Source organism: Alligator mississippiensis, chromosome 1, assembly GCF_030867095.1.
Source record: "Alligator mississippiensis isolate rAllMis1 chromosome 1, rAllMis1, whole genome shotgun sequence".
In the NCBI taxonomy this organism is placed as follows: Eukaryota; Metazoa; Chordata; order Crocodylia; family Alligatoridae; genus Alligator; species Alligator mississippiensis.
In genome coordinates this window covers 187,637,501-187,652,002 of record NC_081824.1, presented here as the reverse complement: position 1 = coordinate 187,652,002, position 14,502 = coordinate 187,637,501, and the positions used below count along the sequence as shown (strand labels likewise).

Genomic DNA, 14,502 nt, shown 5'->3' with positions numbered 1-14,502 from the left:
TTAAACTGGTTTATGCGTAATGTCTGTCCCTAGCCTAAAATTACTATCTGGGCAGTTATGGCATCATGTTTTCACATATTCAAAACACTTTCTAAATCTACTCCACTTGGCTGTAAAATGTCATGTCTTGGGAAACTTTGCAATTTTTAATTTTTTTAATAATGGGATTTTTAATAAAAACATAAAAAAGGAAGACAGCACTGTTCTGAAAATCCCTAACAATTTACACAATACCAAGGCGATCAGTAGGTGAGAAAGGAGCTTTAATACAACTTAAAAAGTATAGCAATTGGTAAGAAATGGTAAAAGGAGCAAAATTATTGGTGTTATTTGCTGATAATTGGGGTATGCCTGAATTAATTCCTAATAGAGTTTTGCCTCTCTCTCCCATCTAAAACACTCTTTGTATATTCTATATAGATTCTGTCTTTCTCAAGAAATACTAAGTGTAGCCCACCATGCTTTGTTCCTGTACTGATTGGCCTTCTCCAAACAAAACTTGTATTAGGACATGTAAGGTAAAGATGGCAAGGTTTGTTCTTTGGTGCTCTTGCTAAAATTACAGGGGTGTAGGTTGTACCTGTGTTGGTCTAAGGACATAGGCAGACAAGGTTCTTTGAGTGAATCTGATATCTTTTATTAGACCAACTTAAATAGTTGGGAAAAAAAAACTTTTTAAACAAGCTTTTGGATTTAAAAACCCTTTGTCAGGCTGAGGAAGTTTCAGCAGTTGGTGTGTGCTCTTCCTGGATGGAATGAAAAGTAAAGAAGCCAGAGACTGGGCTTGTATGCATATAATATAGGCAGTCAGTGAAGATGTAAATTGAGGAGTCAGTGGGTGAGAGACAGGCTGGCTGTGGGGGAGAAGGGGGATGAATGTAACAGTTAAATAGTGGAGAGGTACCTGGGGAGTCAGATGTCAGACAGGTTATAATGTGTCATAAATCCAATGTCTATATTTAGTCCATGATTTTTAGTATCCAGGAGGATACTATCCTAGATACTAAACCTCCTGGATACTAAAAATCATGGACTAAATATAGACATTGGATGTAAGACACATTATAACCTGTCTGACATGTGACTCCCCAGGTACCTCTCCACTGTTTAACTGCTACTTTCATCCCCCTTCTCCCCCACAGCCAGCCTGTCTCTCACCCACTGACTCCTCAATTTACATCTTCACTGACTGCCTGTCTTATATGCATACAAGCCCAGCCTCTGGCTTTTTTACTTTTCATTCTATCCAGGAAGAGCACACACCAACTGCAGAAACTTTCTCAGCCTGATGAAGGGTTTTTAAACCCGAAAGCTTGCTTTAAAAAGTTTTTTTCCAACTATTTAAGTTGGTCTAATAAAAGATATCAGATTCACCCAAAAAATCTTGCTAAAATTAGTAGTTTGCTGAATTTTCTGTTACTTTCTCCTTGAGATGTTCTCCCCAGGACTGTACCCATTATACAGAATGGGTTTTCTCTACACCTCAATTTCCTGACCCAAAAATGGAAATAAAAGCTATGCCTGACATTTGTTCTTGGGATCTCAAAACACTTTCCAGAAAAATCTATTACTATTGTACTCTACGGACCAGAGTCTCAAGTGTAGATGAACTGTGATGGCTGCATTGTCTACTGTGCACATAAGCTCATTCTAGATCAGTGGTCACCAACCAGTTGATTGGGATCTACAGGTCGATTCTAGTGTCTCTTGAAGTTGATCTTGGGCTGGGGGGGCTGAGCGTGTGCCTGCATTTGCACACACCCCTTTCCCAGCCCAGCAGATCAGTCAGTGGGGGAGGGAAGGGGTGGTAGCTAGATCAAGTACAGGAGCAGGCCAGTGAGTGGGGCCTTGACCGGGCAGGTGGTGGGAGGATCAAGCCCAGGCGGCTCGTCTGGGCGGGGGGGGACCCCAGCAGAGGCCCCAGGGGGCACTTGCCCCCGCCATCTGTGCCCAGCAGAGGCAGCTGGTGCTGTGGGCTGGGCTTTGCACCCCTCTTTGTGAGAGGGGCTTACCAGCAATTGTTCTGTTGATTTTGAGTCTATCTGTTCCCCTTATGAAAAAGCTGCGCTCCTCAGTTCTTGAGAATATTAGATGAGTTTCTTGAAAGCAGAGACAGTGTTATATACTCTTCACTTTTGTATGGATAATGTGACACACGCTTTTCTTGCTTTGTCGTAAAGTACTGTGTCCTAGTGAAGTTAATTGTGTTGTTTTTAAGTAACTGAAAAGAACATTCAGGAATAAGTGAAATTTCAGTACTTTGGAGAATGCATTAATGATAATTGTTAGAAATTATAGACTAGGGAACAAGAATCTCTATGAAGCAAGCTTCACTTTTTTCTCCTTCAGATTTAATAAGGGGGATGTATCCATGCTAACTACTTGTTATTTAATTCACTTTTGGGCTTAAAGTAGCTTTATAGAGATGATGAAATATACAAACTCTTTGTGCCAAAGAAAATAATTTAAAAGTATAGCTATCAAGAAAGAACAAACAAATTAGTTAGAAATACTGAGTACAAAAGTTCCTTTTGCAATTCTTCTGACTATACTTATCTTTTTATAGCTTTTAATACAGAACCTACCATCATAGAATCTTAGTACCTCCTGAGTGTTTAAGTAGAGACAGAGGTATTTTTAATCTGTCCAAGTAACTAAAAGTAGATTGTTTAATTAGACTTAAGGGAGCGGTTTTAAGAGTGTTCACATGTAAGGTCCTACTTGTCTTAAGGCAGGGGTGGGCAATTATTTTGACTGGTGGACCAGTTAATGAGTTTTGGTGAGCTGTCAAGGGCTGTGCATGTAAAATCTTTCAGAAGATATCATTTTAACAAATTATAGATGAAAAAAGTCATATACTAAAAATCAAACATCTACTATAACATATTTAAATTTTATTTAAAAAAATAAATATTGTTCTGATTTATATTTTTTGGAGTAGTGTATATAGAGGTGATTGCATAATAGCTCAAAATAAAGTCTTACTCTTGTATATTGTGTGTGGCAGGTGTGGGGGCATAGATGTGTGGGGGGCGGTGTCAGGGGGGCTACCCACATGGTAGGGCCTGGGAGCTGGCTGGGGGTGGGGATAAAAATGGGGAGGAGGGGGTGGGCATGTGCAGCAGAACTCATCTGCGCAGTGCAGTGCAGTGCAGAAGAAGGTGCAGGTATGATCTGCCTCCCCCTCATCCACTCTGCAGCTGCCCCCACAGCATTCTGCATGGGGCTGTGCTTGTGCCAGGGCAGCATGTGCTATACTCCTGCCTGCACCAACCCCACACTCACCAATGGAACAGCCAGGCCCCAGGCCCCATCCCAGCCAGTGTACGTAGCTTCCTGGCAGGGCTGGTGCCATTGCTTCTGCAGCTGCTTAGGTACTGCTTGACTCCCCCTGTCTCCGGTGGCTCCTCCTCCTGCCCCCTGCTGCACCGATCTGGGCAGCTGGTAGCATGGGAGAGCCCTGGAGATGTGTGCTGGTCACCAGATGCCCAGACAGGCTGGGGGAAAGCTGTAGCTGGGTGGCTCCTACCCCGGCATGTGGGGCTTCAGTTCATTTCCAGTGGGGCTGCCTTCCATCCACTTGGCCACCTGTAGGTGGCTACTCATCATGCCAGGTGGGTGGAGTGGGTGGAAGGTGGCTGGAAGCTAGAGCTGGAGCCCTGTGCATTAGGACAGGAGCCACCTGGCTGCAGCTTCCCCACCGCTCCTCCAACTGGCTGGACATCTGGTCCCCAGCATATATCCTCACAGCTTCCACACATTATCTGCTGCCTGGGGTAGTGTAGTAGAGGCAGGCAGAGGAGGAGCTGCTGGAGGTGGTGGGAGCTGAGCAGTACCTTGGTGGCTGTAGCAGCAGTAGTAGCAGTAGCAGCAGCCAGGAAAGTTGTGTGTACTGGCCAGGGCCGAGGCAATGCCATTGGTGGAGGCTGGGGTAATGCCATTGGTGGGCGTGGGGCAGGTGCAGGCAGGAGTCAGTGATGTACCATGGTTCTCCAGTGCCTGGGGGGCAATGCTTGTTCACCACTGGTGGGAGCACAGTGCAAGTTGTTCTGAGTAGAAGTGGCTGGGGCTCAGCCCCATGCAGGGCACCATGGGGGCAGCTGTGGGCCAGGTACAATCAATTGGTGGGCTGTATTTTGCCCACCCCTGCCTTAAGGGGTGGGCAACCACAACCTTCCACAACCTACAACCATGCCCATGCATGTTTAATAACTTCCACAACCTACAACCATGCCCATGCCCATACCTTGCAGATGCTACACTGTCCACAGCTTAGTCTTTGTGTAATGGCCTCAGCTCTCTTGGCTTTAGCACCCCAACTTTTCTGTGGCTGCAAGCCTCCAGCCCTGGCCCACTGATTTGTGCCCAGCTGTTTTGGCCTCAGCCTTTGCTTTGCCTTTGGTCTCCAGGCCACTCAGCCCTGTCTTGTGCTTAGTCTAAACCTTGCTAGTGCCCCTGACCCAGGGCAAGGCTGCTGTCAGTTCAGCTTAGCCCTCTCTGGTGTCTCTGACTCGGGGCAAGGGTGCTTCCATTTCAGCTCAGCCCCTCTTGGCACCCTTGACCCATGGCAAGGCTTTACACTGGGTACACCTGCAGCACCTCTGTGACTTCCTCTTTACCCCACATCCAGTCTGCTGGCATAAATTAAAACAAAAATACAAGCAACAGCTTTAAATTCAACATAAATATAAGCCACTGCTTCACAACTAAAAACCTACCAGGTCTGGGTCATTTCCTCACTACAGGCCATCAGCTCCCCCTAGCTCTCTTCTGGCAGCTCCAGAGTAGCAGCTCAGGTGCCTGCCATTCTGCTTGCTGGAGGCATCTCACCCAGGAGCTCCTCTCCCTTGAGCATGCAGGGCCAGACTACCTGCTGTGGCTCAGGCCCTGGGCTTATATACCTGGAAATTACTTCCCTCTTTGTCATGTGCATTCCCCAGCTTCACACAGGGGTTTTCCTTGTTAATTAAGGGCCAGCCTGCATTCCTGCCACTGCAGCTCCACACAACTGGCTTAGCCTGCTGCCTTCTCTTAGGGTGCCAGGAGTCCCTTGGCTCCCTGTTATAATCTCCTCCCCTGCCATTGTGCCCAAGTAACAGGTTTTGGGTTCCCTGTTACAGGCCCCAAAGCTCCAGGCTAAGTTAAACATTTGAATGGCCTTCAGGATCTGGGGACAGTTACACACGGTAAATTCCCCAGAGTTCTTCTATCTCCCTAGTAACATCATCCCAGTCTTGCCTATGTTCTGTTTCAGATCTCAGGCACTGATCTCAGCCAGAGAGGCAGAAAGGTAGAAAAGGGCATTGTTTACACATAGCATAAAGAATATTATTATTGATATGTGGTAGCCCACACCATCTCCTCCAACAACTTTGTATAGATATTGATTAAGGTCGTCTGAAGAATGAACAATTGAGGACATTGCCCTTTACCTGTGTGGTTTCTTGGTCATTGAATAAGAGTGTTTGGTCATTAATAGATACAAATGTGACATGAGGTCCAGCAAGATGAAAATAGGCATGTGCTTCCTATCAATGGGTAGGTGAAGGCCACATGTCAGAGTAAAGTGTCCCATCTCTGTTCTGTTTCATGACCTGATGAGGCCAATAAAGACTCAAGGGCTGCATCCACACAAGCGTGGATGTTTGTTTCCCCAGGGACAACTAGCAGCAGGACACCTTGTGCTGTTCCCACTTGTCCCTGGGGAACACCTGTGCCTCTGGTGTGCAGCAAGTTACCCCAGGTGGAGTAGGGGAGGCTGGGGCCAGCTCTGTGCTGGCCCCAGAAGCCTTACCTGGGATCTTGGGGGCTTCCTGGGGCCGCAGCGGTAGCAATCCTACTGCTCGGAGCCTTTCCGGCAGCTGGAGTGTGACTTTGGCTGGCCAGACTCGAGTTTTGGGCAGTGCACACTGTCCCTGCCTGTGTTGCCCCACTTTATTTTTGTGCAGGTGTTTTTCACCCTGGGATCTCCCTGGGTCAGAACCTCCCCTGCCCTGGTGCTGCTACCTTGAAATGGGGAGAACACCTGAATGTGCAGTATATGGCACTGCAAACGTGCCTGTGGCACCACGTACCACACAGCTGTTTTGTCTGTATGCAGCCATTGGAGGCTGCAATTGGAAGCTAAAGGGAGGCTGCAATTGTAACCAGCAATACTTTAAATTTTGTAATTAAATTCTTTCACTGTTGGGTTTATTATTCCATGGCAAAGTAAAATGTCAGTTTCATGTAGTTCCTTTTAAGTGAAGAACTTTTTTTTACAAATATTTTAATTAGTGGGAAAGCCAGATAATGAATACAAGAATTCTAGTTTTGACCTCCCTCTGGTAATCAGTAGATAAATTTTATTACATTTACATAATGTTGTTGGGGATTTTTCCTGTCTTCTGGTGACATCTGCAGTAATATGCAAAAGGTTTGGGAACTGTTTTGTTACTTAATAGAGAAATTCATATATTATTTTTGATGTACCACATTAAAAAGGTGGTTAACTGAATTATTTTTTTTATAGTAAAAGTAATTCTTTATATATTTATATTTGTAATGTATAATATAACATTTAGAACCTAGAAACTGTTTCCCATCATGTTTCAAAAACCTTAGTATGGCATTTGGATAGAGGGTGTTTCTTGAAGAGAAACATATCTTGTTCTGTGTGAATTTCACTTAGGAGATTAAGATCTTCCTCTTGTGGACATAGGTCTTGTAGAACTGGCTGCTACTTTTGAAGTAGTCATGGGAAGACCTTTGAGACTTTGGTGTCAATTGAATGAAGCAAAATAACAGCATCAAAATCCCTGTTCAGGACAGGTTTAAATAAAGAAAGACTTTGAGACAAAACTTTTAAAACAAATTATGTACTCATCAATATTAAAATTACAACAGGAATTGTAAACTGTAAAAGTTGCACGTGATTTTCCAGACCAGTGATGTTAAAAGGAAAGTTGCTACTATCTCTAACATAAATATCTCATTTTAGATTGGATACAGGGGAGATCATTTACCATCCACAAATTCAAGCCATACTTACAACTTAGCTGGATATTTATTCTAAAGTTATTAGTAAATATATAATTAGTAATGATGGTATTCAAATTGTTGTCATAACACTTCAGCATTATCACTCTGCTGAGATGAATAGGGTTGGTTATGTTTCCATATGTATTTCTTCTTTGGAGGAAGATTATACTGGTGTTGACAGGGGGCAGCTCACTCCTAATAGTGGTGCTGTCATTTCAGTACCTTTCTCCAGTATTTCAAAAATACTTTGTGTATTTCATTTATTCTCCCCCATGCTAGTGACTGCCACCAGCCTGTGGGACTACCAGTCTATATATTGCTGCAAAATATTTGCTTTAAAAATTCAGCTATGACTGGTTGCAGTCAAGAGTATAATCTGCTTTAATGAGATACGTGGAGATGAAGAAAAAAATTACAGTTTTTGCTGTAGATATCTATGTTCAGAATTTTTTTTTGTTTTAAACAACAGAGACAACTCAGATTTTGATAACTTAGTATCAGATATTAAGAGGTTAACAAACCCCAAATTAAGCTCAGATTGAAGGCAGTAGGAGGATGTCATACCTGATGGATAGAGGGGGAACCAGAATCTTCACTGAAATGTCATTACAAAGAGAGGAAGAATTAAATTTCATGAGCAGGTTGGTTATGTACTCTGGCAGTTATAAACTGCACATTCTTTGTTCAGTAACCTTTTGTGCTTGTGTCTGTAAGTGCTACATGATAAAAAGAGTTATAATCTGAAAAGGTAACATTTTTTCTTGAGTACAGTTGAGTGCACACAATAGCAGGAGGCCAAAAGCAATAATTTGAGGCATTTGTACTTTATGCAGAAGCTATTCCAGCTTCCCTACATAGTGCTAATTATCTCAGTGTTGCTACTAATGCATCCCAGTTCTGATTTTCAACAGCGTTGCCTGTTCAGTCCTTCTGTATCCTATTTTTAAAGAAACTGCAGATCACACTAGTAATACCAGACTGTGGGGTGGCTTTGAAGTATGGGAAGATATGGGTGAGACCATTGTGTTCATGTCACTCATGATCTAATCCAGGAGCTGGAACCAAGCTGTGTCTCAACCAAAAATATCTTCTACTTTTGACAAGGATGTTTAATATGAATTTGATAACTTGATAACCTAGCCTCTATAATTTAAAAATCCGATTTAATAGCTGTTGTGCCTAATGGTTAAAATACTGAAAGTGCCCCATTGCTGGGGAGACAGCACCCTCACCTGCAGGAGGTTGGATAGACAGTGATAATTATGCTTGCCAGAATCATTACCAGCCTGTTCCTTGTTGGGAAAGCATAGGAGAGGAGAGATGTGAAGCTGCCAGTAAAAGGCAAGTAAGGGTGAGGTTAAAATCAGGGTGGAGAGAGCAGTTTGGAATGCTTGTGGCTTCCAGTAGCCACACAAATGGAGCAGCATTACAGAGCAAAGGGTTGGTAACCAAAACAAAACAAGTACAGTAAGGCTAATTTTAAACCCACCAGTCTTGACAATATCCCTGGAAATACAACTATATGTCAGCAATCCGTCACTGATTAAAAAAACCGGGCCAGTCCCCAGCTGTGGCTGAAGCATATTCAGAACATTGGGAAATGGATTGAAAGATGAGGTGCAGTTGAGGAAGGGGGTAACAAATTGGCACAGTTGAAATCTGTAGGTAGCACAGACTTTCTTTTCAAATCTGAAGAACATGTGTCTCTTGCATGACTAAAGCACATTTTGAGTACTGACTGAACATTCTGCTAGCTTCAACTGCTACGCAGAACTGAAAATGATCCTTGCTTTAAAAGACACACAGTAGTAGGTCACACTGGTATGTGGTGCCACTCTATCAAAGTTGAATGTTCAACTGACTTAATCAAACAGGCTCTAAATTTGTTTTTTTGTTTGTATGTTTGATTTGGAGATGGACATGTTTGTGAAAGCTGCCATTCCCCAGTGACCTGCTGACTTCTGTCACTACAGGCTATACACTCCTCTACACGTGCAGGGAGGCCCCTCTGATGCTCTGTAATTACAGCATGTTGGAGCAGACTTTATTAATCGAGTCTGCTGGAGTGTGGTAATTACTGTGCTCCAGCAGACTGCAGTGTCACCAGTACCATGGCAAGGAAGTTTTGTGCCTGGGGAAAAGCCTGCAGCGACAGTCCACCCTCACCCTGTGCACAGATCCAGGGGGCGCATACTCCTCCATGCTTCCCCAGGTGTACACACAGCAGCAGGAGCCACCATCCCCTTATCCGTGTGCCCCCTCCAACCCATGAGTAGCTTGCAGCTCCATCCCATTCCCCGGCCAGCTGGGCAATGCCTGTTGGCACCCCTTTGCGTCTGTACCCGGGGCGGTTGTCCCTCTCACCCCCCTCCCCCACCCCTTGCTATTGCACTGAGCGTCACATGTATCAGCATCCCTGTGCTGAAAAATGGCGGCGGGGTGCTTTAAACGAAAGCCTGTTTGATTAGCTTTAGTTCAAAGCATCCTGCCACCATTTTTAAGTGTGGGGACACTGATACACGTGATGCTCTGGGCACTTTTAAATTAACGTGGCTCTCTGAGCTCTGTTAATTAAAGCGTGCCCCCTCCCCCTACCGAGCATGTCTCCTAAACACCCTAGGTTTCTGTTTCCACCTGCACTGAAAAATCCGCGTAATCCTGTGGCCATGTTTCAAATGGTTTACAATCTTTTTAAAGTCAGTGTCTAATTTTTCTCTTCTTTTCTGTTATTTCTTTTCTTTTATTATTTATTTTGTGAGCAAATATGTGTTCATGTAGTCCCTGATGCTTGGATGCCAATGTTAGAAAATTCTGGACTCTGCCCTCCTAGAGTAATAGTTTAAATAAATTAAGTCTTTTAAAGTGCTTTCCTTTGGAGTGACACTAATCAGCAGTCTATCATGTCCTTTCTGAACTTAGCTAAACTATCTGAAAAAAATAATTAAAAAACTTTCTGGAAAACAGCCTAATATGAACTTAATTAGTGTATCCTGGGCTAAATGCATTCAGAGGCCAATGTTTTAATAGAAAATAAATTTTAAGGTTACAGTTAATTTTTGCAAAATATATGGTTATTGCCAAGTTTACCAGAAGCCAAGAGAGTGGGATTTGGGAAGGCAGGAGGAACAGAACAAGCTAGCAAGTGAGTGAGTGGCTCAATGAGAAAGATGTTCTTCTGGTAGAGAAGTAGGCCCTGGATTTTAGATTGATATTTGCTTCCAATAGGGCAGAAATTTCCCCACTGCTCACTATCCGTCTTAGCCAGTGATGATTAAATACAAAGTGTGGTGGTTCAACTTTAAAAGATCTGAAGAATGGAGCAATGCCTAACCTGTAGGGTGACCATATGTCCCATTTTGCTGGGACAGTCCCATTTTAAACAACTTTCCTGTTGCTTTGTTCAAATGAATGCTTTTGTCCCATTTTTAGAAACCTGTCAGCTTTTGGAAGCAAATTCAGATGTATATTTGAAGCAATTCAAATCCTGCTCACATTTGAATTACTTCAAAAACTGAACAATTCACTATCAGAAAGATATCTGCACCTCCCACACCTTCCCTCCTGTGCTAGAGCACTTAAAAATTTCAAAATGGTGTGACATTGCAGGGGTCTCCAACTGAGAAGCATGATGGGGGCATCTTGAAGTATTCTGTTCCCCATCACTCCTCCCCACATGCTTCAGGAAATGTGGTCACCCTTTTTGCCTCTGGCCTGATGATTAGAATACTGTTCTGGGAAATCAATAAGACACAGGTTCAAACCCTCTTTGCGGGGGGAGGGGATAGAAGCCAAGTATCCTTCTTCCTGAACAAATGTCCTAACCAGACTGGGACTAAAACATTGGAGGGCATCATCTTTTTTTCCCCAGGACTTATGCATGGCCATCTATACTGTGCAGGCTCAGTCTATATGTACACACTTATGTATCTACAGTGAAGGGGGCCATTGAATCATAAGTTACAAAAATGTAATGTGGGTAGACAACTGCCATTTAGGTGCCCAAAGGAAACTAGACTTCGGCCTTAACTCTTCTCTCTTCCTTCAAACACCTTCTTATACTGATACTGAAAGCTAAGTGGAATGAGGTGTCATGGGGTGAGACTGGTTTGATCAAGAGTGGATCAGATTCTATGTTAATTGCTATCAAATGCTTTCAGAGTGTTGAGAGCAGTAACTGATCAGATTGAAGGTATTTCCTTATTTCTCACTTGAGAAATAGTCATTATGCAAACCAGATCCTCTTATCCAATCAGAATGGAAATATTTGCATAATGGCAGCTGTGAGACACCCCTGCTTTCTGACTGGCAGAAAGAATGTAATTTCAGTGTAATTAGTAGCAGCCTGAGGAACTCCTCGATGTAATTGTAGTAATTTTTCGATGTGATTTGAGGATTAATTGAAAAAGAAAAAAACAGCAAAGCATATTGCTGACTTGACAAAAACTGTCACTTGAATTAACCTGGGTTTGAATTTGCACTGAAAATATTATAAAAGCAGCTGACATTTTCTTTAAAAAATCTCTATCTAAATTTAGAAAATTCTGTGCCAAGACTTACAGGGAATGTTACACAGACAGTGTGAATGTCCATAAATAACCCTGACTATCATCCTTGGTAACAATACATAACAGAGCCTGTATTCTAGGGAATGTAGACCCCTCCCAACCAGCTGTTTTCTTCTCAGATGTCAGGACATCATTTTTAAAGGGAAATTCCCCTTAGTGACCCCATATGATTTCACTTTTAAATATTTAAGTGCATACATTTTTGTTCCATTTTTAGTGTCATTCTTAATACAAATCTGATTCCTCCCACCTTTGGATAACAGAATGTAACTGTGTGAAACTAGACTTTATTGATTAAAAGGTAACTTTGAGTCACAAAGGAGCTGTGCCAGTTGGCAACAGCTCTAGTTCAGCAGGTAGGAACATTGTTCTCTCTATTCACTTTGTGCTCTTGAATGTAAGCAGTCCTTAAAGTACAAGTCCAGTAATATCTCTCTCTTGTTGTGTGTACTGCAGGTAGGAGAGTTCAGAGCTCATGCTGCCGAATGGACAGCCAATGTCACAGCAGAGTTCAAAGAAACCCGCCGACGTTTAAGTGTAGAGATTTATGACAAGTTTCAACGGGCTACCTCCATCAAAAGGAAGCTCTCTGCAGAACTTGCAGTCAACCACAGTCAAGATCTGACTCCTTGCAAGAGAACCCTGTCGGTCAACCACCTAAGTAGTGAGAAGGACATCTTGCCAGCTCTAACAAAGACTGACAGCATTTATATGAATGGTTTGACTCCTCACTGTGCAGCAGAAGAGATTGCTGTTATTGAAAACATTAAATAGCCATGACTTTGGATCCCAACCTTTGGAGAAACTCTTGCTTAGACTGGCCGTATACTTCCTTTTTTTTCCTGTCCATGACTGATGCTAATAGCATTTTATACATGTGCATGAGTTCAGCAGAAACCACAATTCAGAATCATCATCATATCTCTTCAAAAACACAAGATAAATGGCACTTCTATTGTTGATAGATGCTGGAACAAGCAATGTACAATGCCTTTTGTGCCCAGACTGTTTTTCATTTCTCCTAATGTGCCATATGGCCTACAGAATGGATTATACTTGTTTATGTTAACAATGTAGCTTTGAGGGATCAGTCCTTAACTTTTCAGGGTCTACCTTACTGAGCCTAGGAATGAACCATTTATGGACTACAGCATATTTGTAAATGGCAAGAAATTCTTATGCAGCCTTTTACCTAAGAAATTTTTGTCAGTGCCTTATCTTTTGAAAAAACACAAAACAAAAAAATCAGAACCTCTATAACTCGTGTATGGTTTTTGTTTGTTTGTTTGTTTGTTTTACATGAGCAATGTATTTCTTTTGAATGTCCATCCTGCCTGAAATCATAATGTTTTCAAGGTGTCTATAACGAAGATACCAGCATTGGGTATGGAGGCCAAAACTGAAAGCAACACTCCTAGCTTTAGCTTTAAAGGCACTGAAGTTATAAGAGTTGCAGAAATGTCCACTGAAAGTTTTTTTACTCAGGTCCTGATGATATATTATAACCAGGCCTGTAGAATTTGTGGATCTACTTCAGATCATATTTTTCAAGCAGTGTTCAGCAGTTTTATCCTGTGTAATAGATGTACCAAAAACATCTTCATTTTTATTGATAACTAAATTATTTGGTAGATGACAAGAGCAAATAGATATTAATATTATGTGGAAACATCATACTTGGAATTGGTGCATTCTAATAATCACATTTGTGAAAACAATACAGAAAATACTATCACATTTTTAATAGATATAAAGCTGCTGCCAGATAGCTGCTCTTTGAAAATATTCTAAACTTTCTCTTTAAGACAAGTCACATCAGATGCCATATTATATTTTACACAGTTATCTTGCCGGAGTGCTTTTCCGAATGTCACACTGCACAGCTGCTACCTGTGCTAGAGGTGTGACTAATGTGGGAATGCATTTGAACCTGGTATCACTGTGTCTTTGTACTTTATAAATACAGATTTTTCTGAATGCAAATACAGACATAAAAGAAAGCTGATAAATAGCACAAGCTGAATACGGATGAGTATTCCACAAGGAAAGGCTGATGATATGCAGATTTGAAACCAGTCCATAGTGTTTCTCTATTTTCTTTAAAGGGGAAAAAACCCATTGTCTTTAATTCTGTATCCTTTGCTCTTTTGTTTATAGTTGTGTGTGAGAGTCGGAAGGAATACAGGGCGAACATGTGGAATGGGACATTTTGGGTTTTTTAATTATTTTTCTTATTTTAGTCTATTGTAACCTGGCTGTACATAAAATGACTATATCAGACCCTAAAAGAATAATTTAGGCTCTGTGTAAATTAAAGAATAAAACAATACTTTGTTGATTGGGCATGATTCAAATGGCAAATCTTATAGCATCTCTGATCATTAAATAACATACATACAAAATATAAATGTAAATGTTTTGGATGCTTAAGCTTGTTTTCTAATGAATATAAATTACGAGTGTAAATATCTATGAATTAGCATTTACAGAGACTATGCTTTTACAAGGAGGGATGTTCTATGAAGTAGTATCAGGCCATGCTCTTATAAAAGAAAAAGATCCCTTTCTTCCCCAGTGCAGTGTTCTGAATGTCCACATGGTGAGAAGCTCCTCTTGCCATGTATAAACTGTGAACTGTAATGAAAAATAAAGTTTTTAATTAAAGTAAGTCTTTCTGGGTCTTCTGCTTCCTGGCACTGGGATGCTGAACAATCATTTGTGACACTAGCCCTATGGAAGTTAGCTTACAGGTTCCATAACAGCTTGCAGCCTTCTGTAATTTAAGTTGGTTTAACAGTCAAAAGGACAACTTGACTCTAAATACTAACCAGCAGAGTTTTTCTAGTTGCTGTACCTCAACATTTTGTTTTTTGGTTTAAAGAATTGGCAGGACAGAGTTTCAATACTAAGGCATATA

The 14,502-nt window shown here is 41.9% G+C and overlaps 1 protein-coding gene across 2 annotated transcripts in view; it reads left to right on the top strand.

Annotated features, from left to right (window-relative positions):
• The window catches only part of KCNK2 (potassium two pore domain channel subfamily K member 2), a 230,111-nt gene extending 215,857 nt beyond the window's left edge, over positions 1 to 14,254 (top strand). For both annotated transcript variants that reach the window (XM_059717798.1, XM_019483180.2), the window contains one exon: positions 12,042 to 14,254. In XM_059717798.1, coding sequence (XP_059573781.1) covers positions 12,042 to 12,359 — 318 coding nt within the window. In that variant the 3' untranslated portion in view covers positions 12,360 to 14,254. The remainder of the gene's footprint in view (positions 1 to 12,041) is intronic.
• Positions 14,255 to 14,502: the final 248 nt, after the last annotated feature.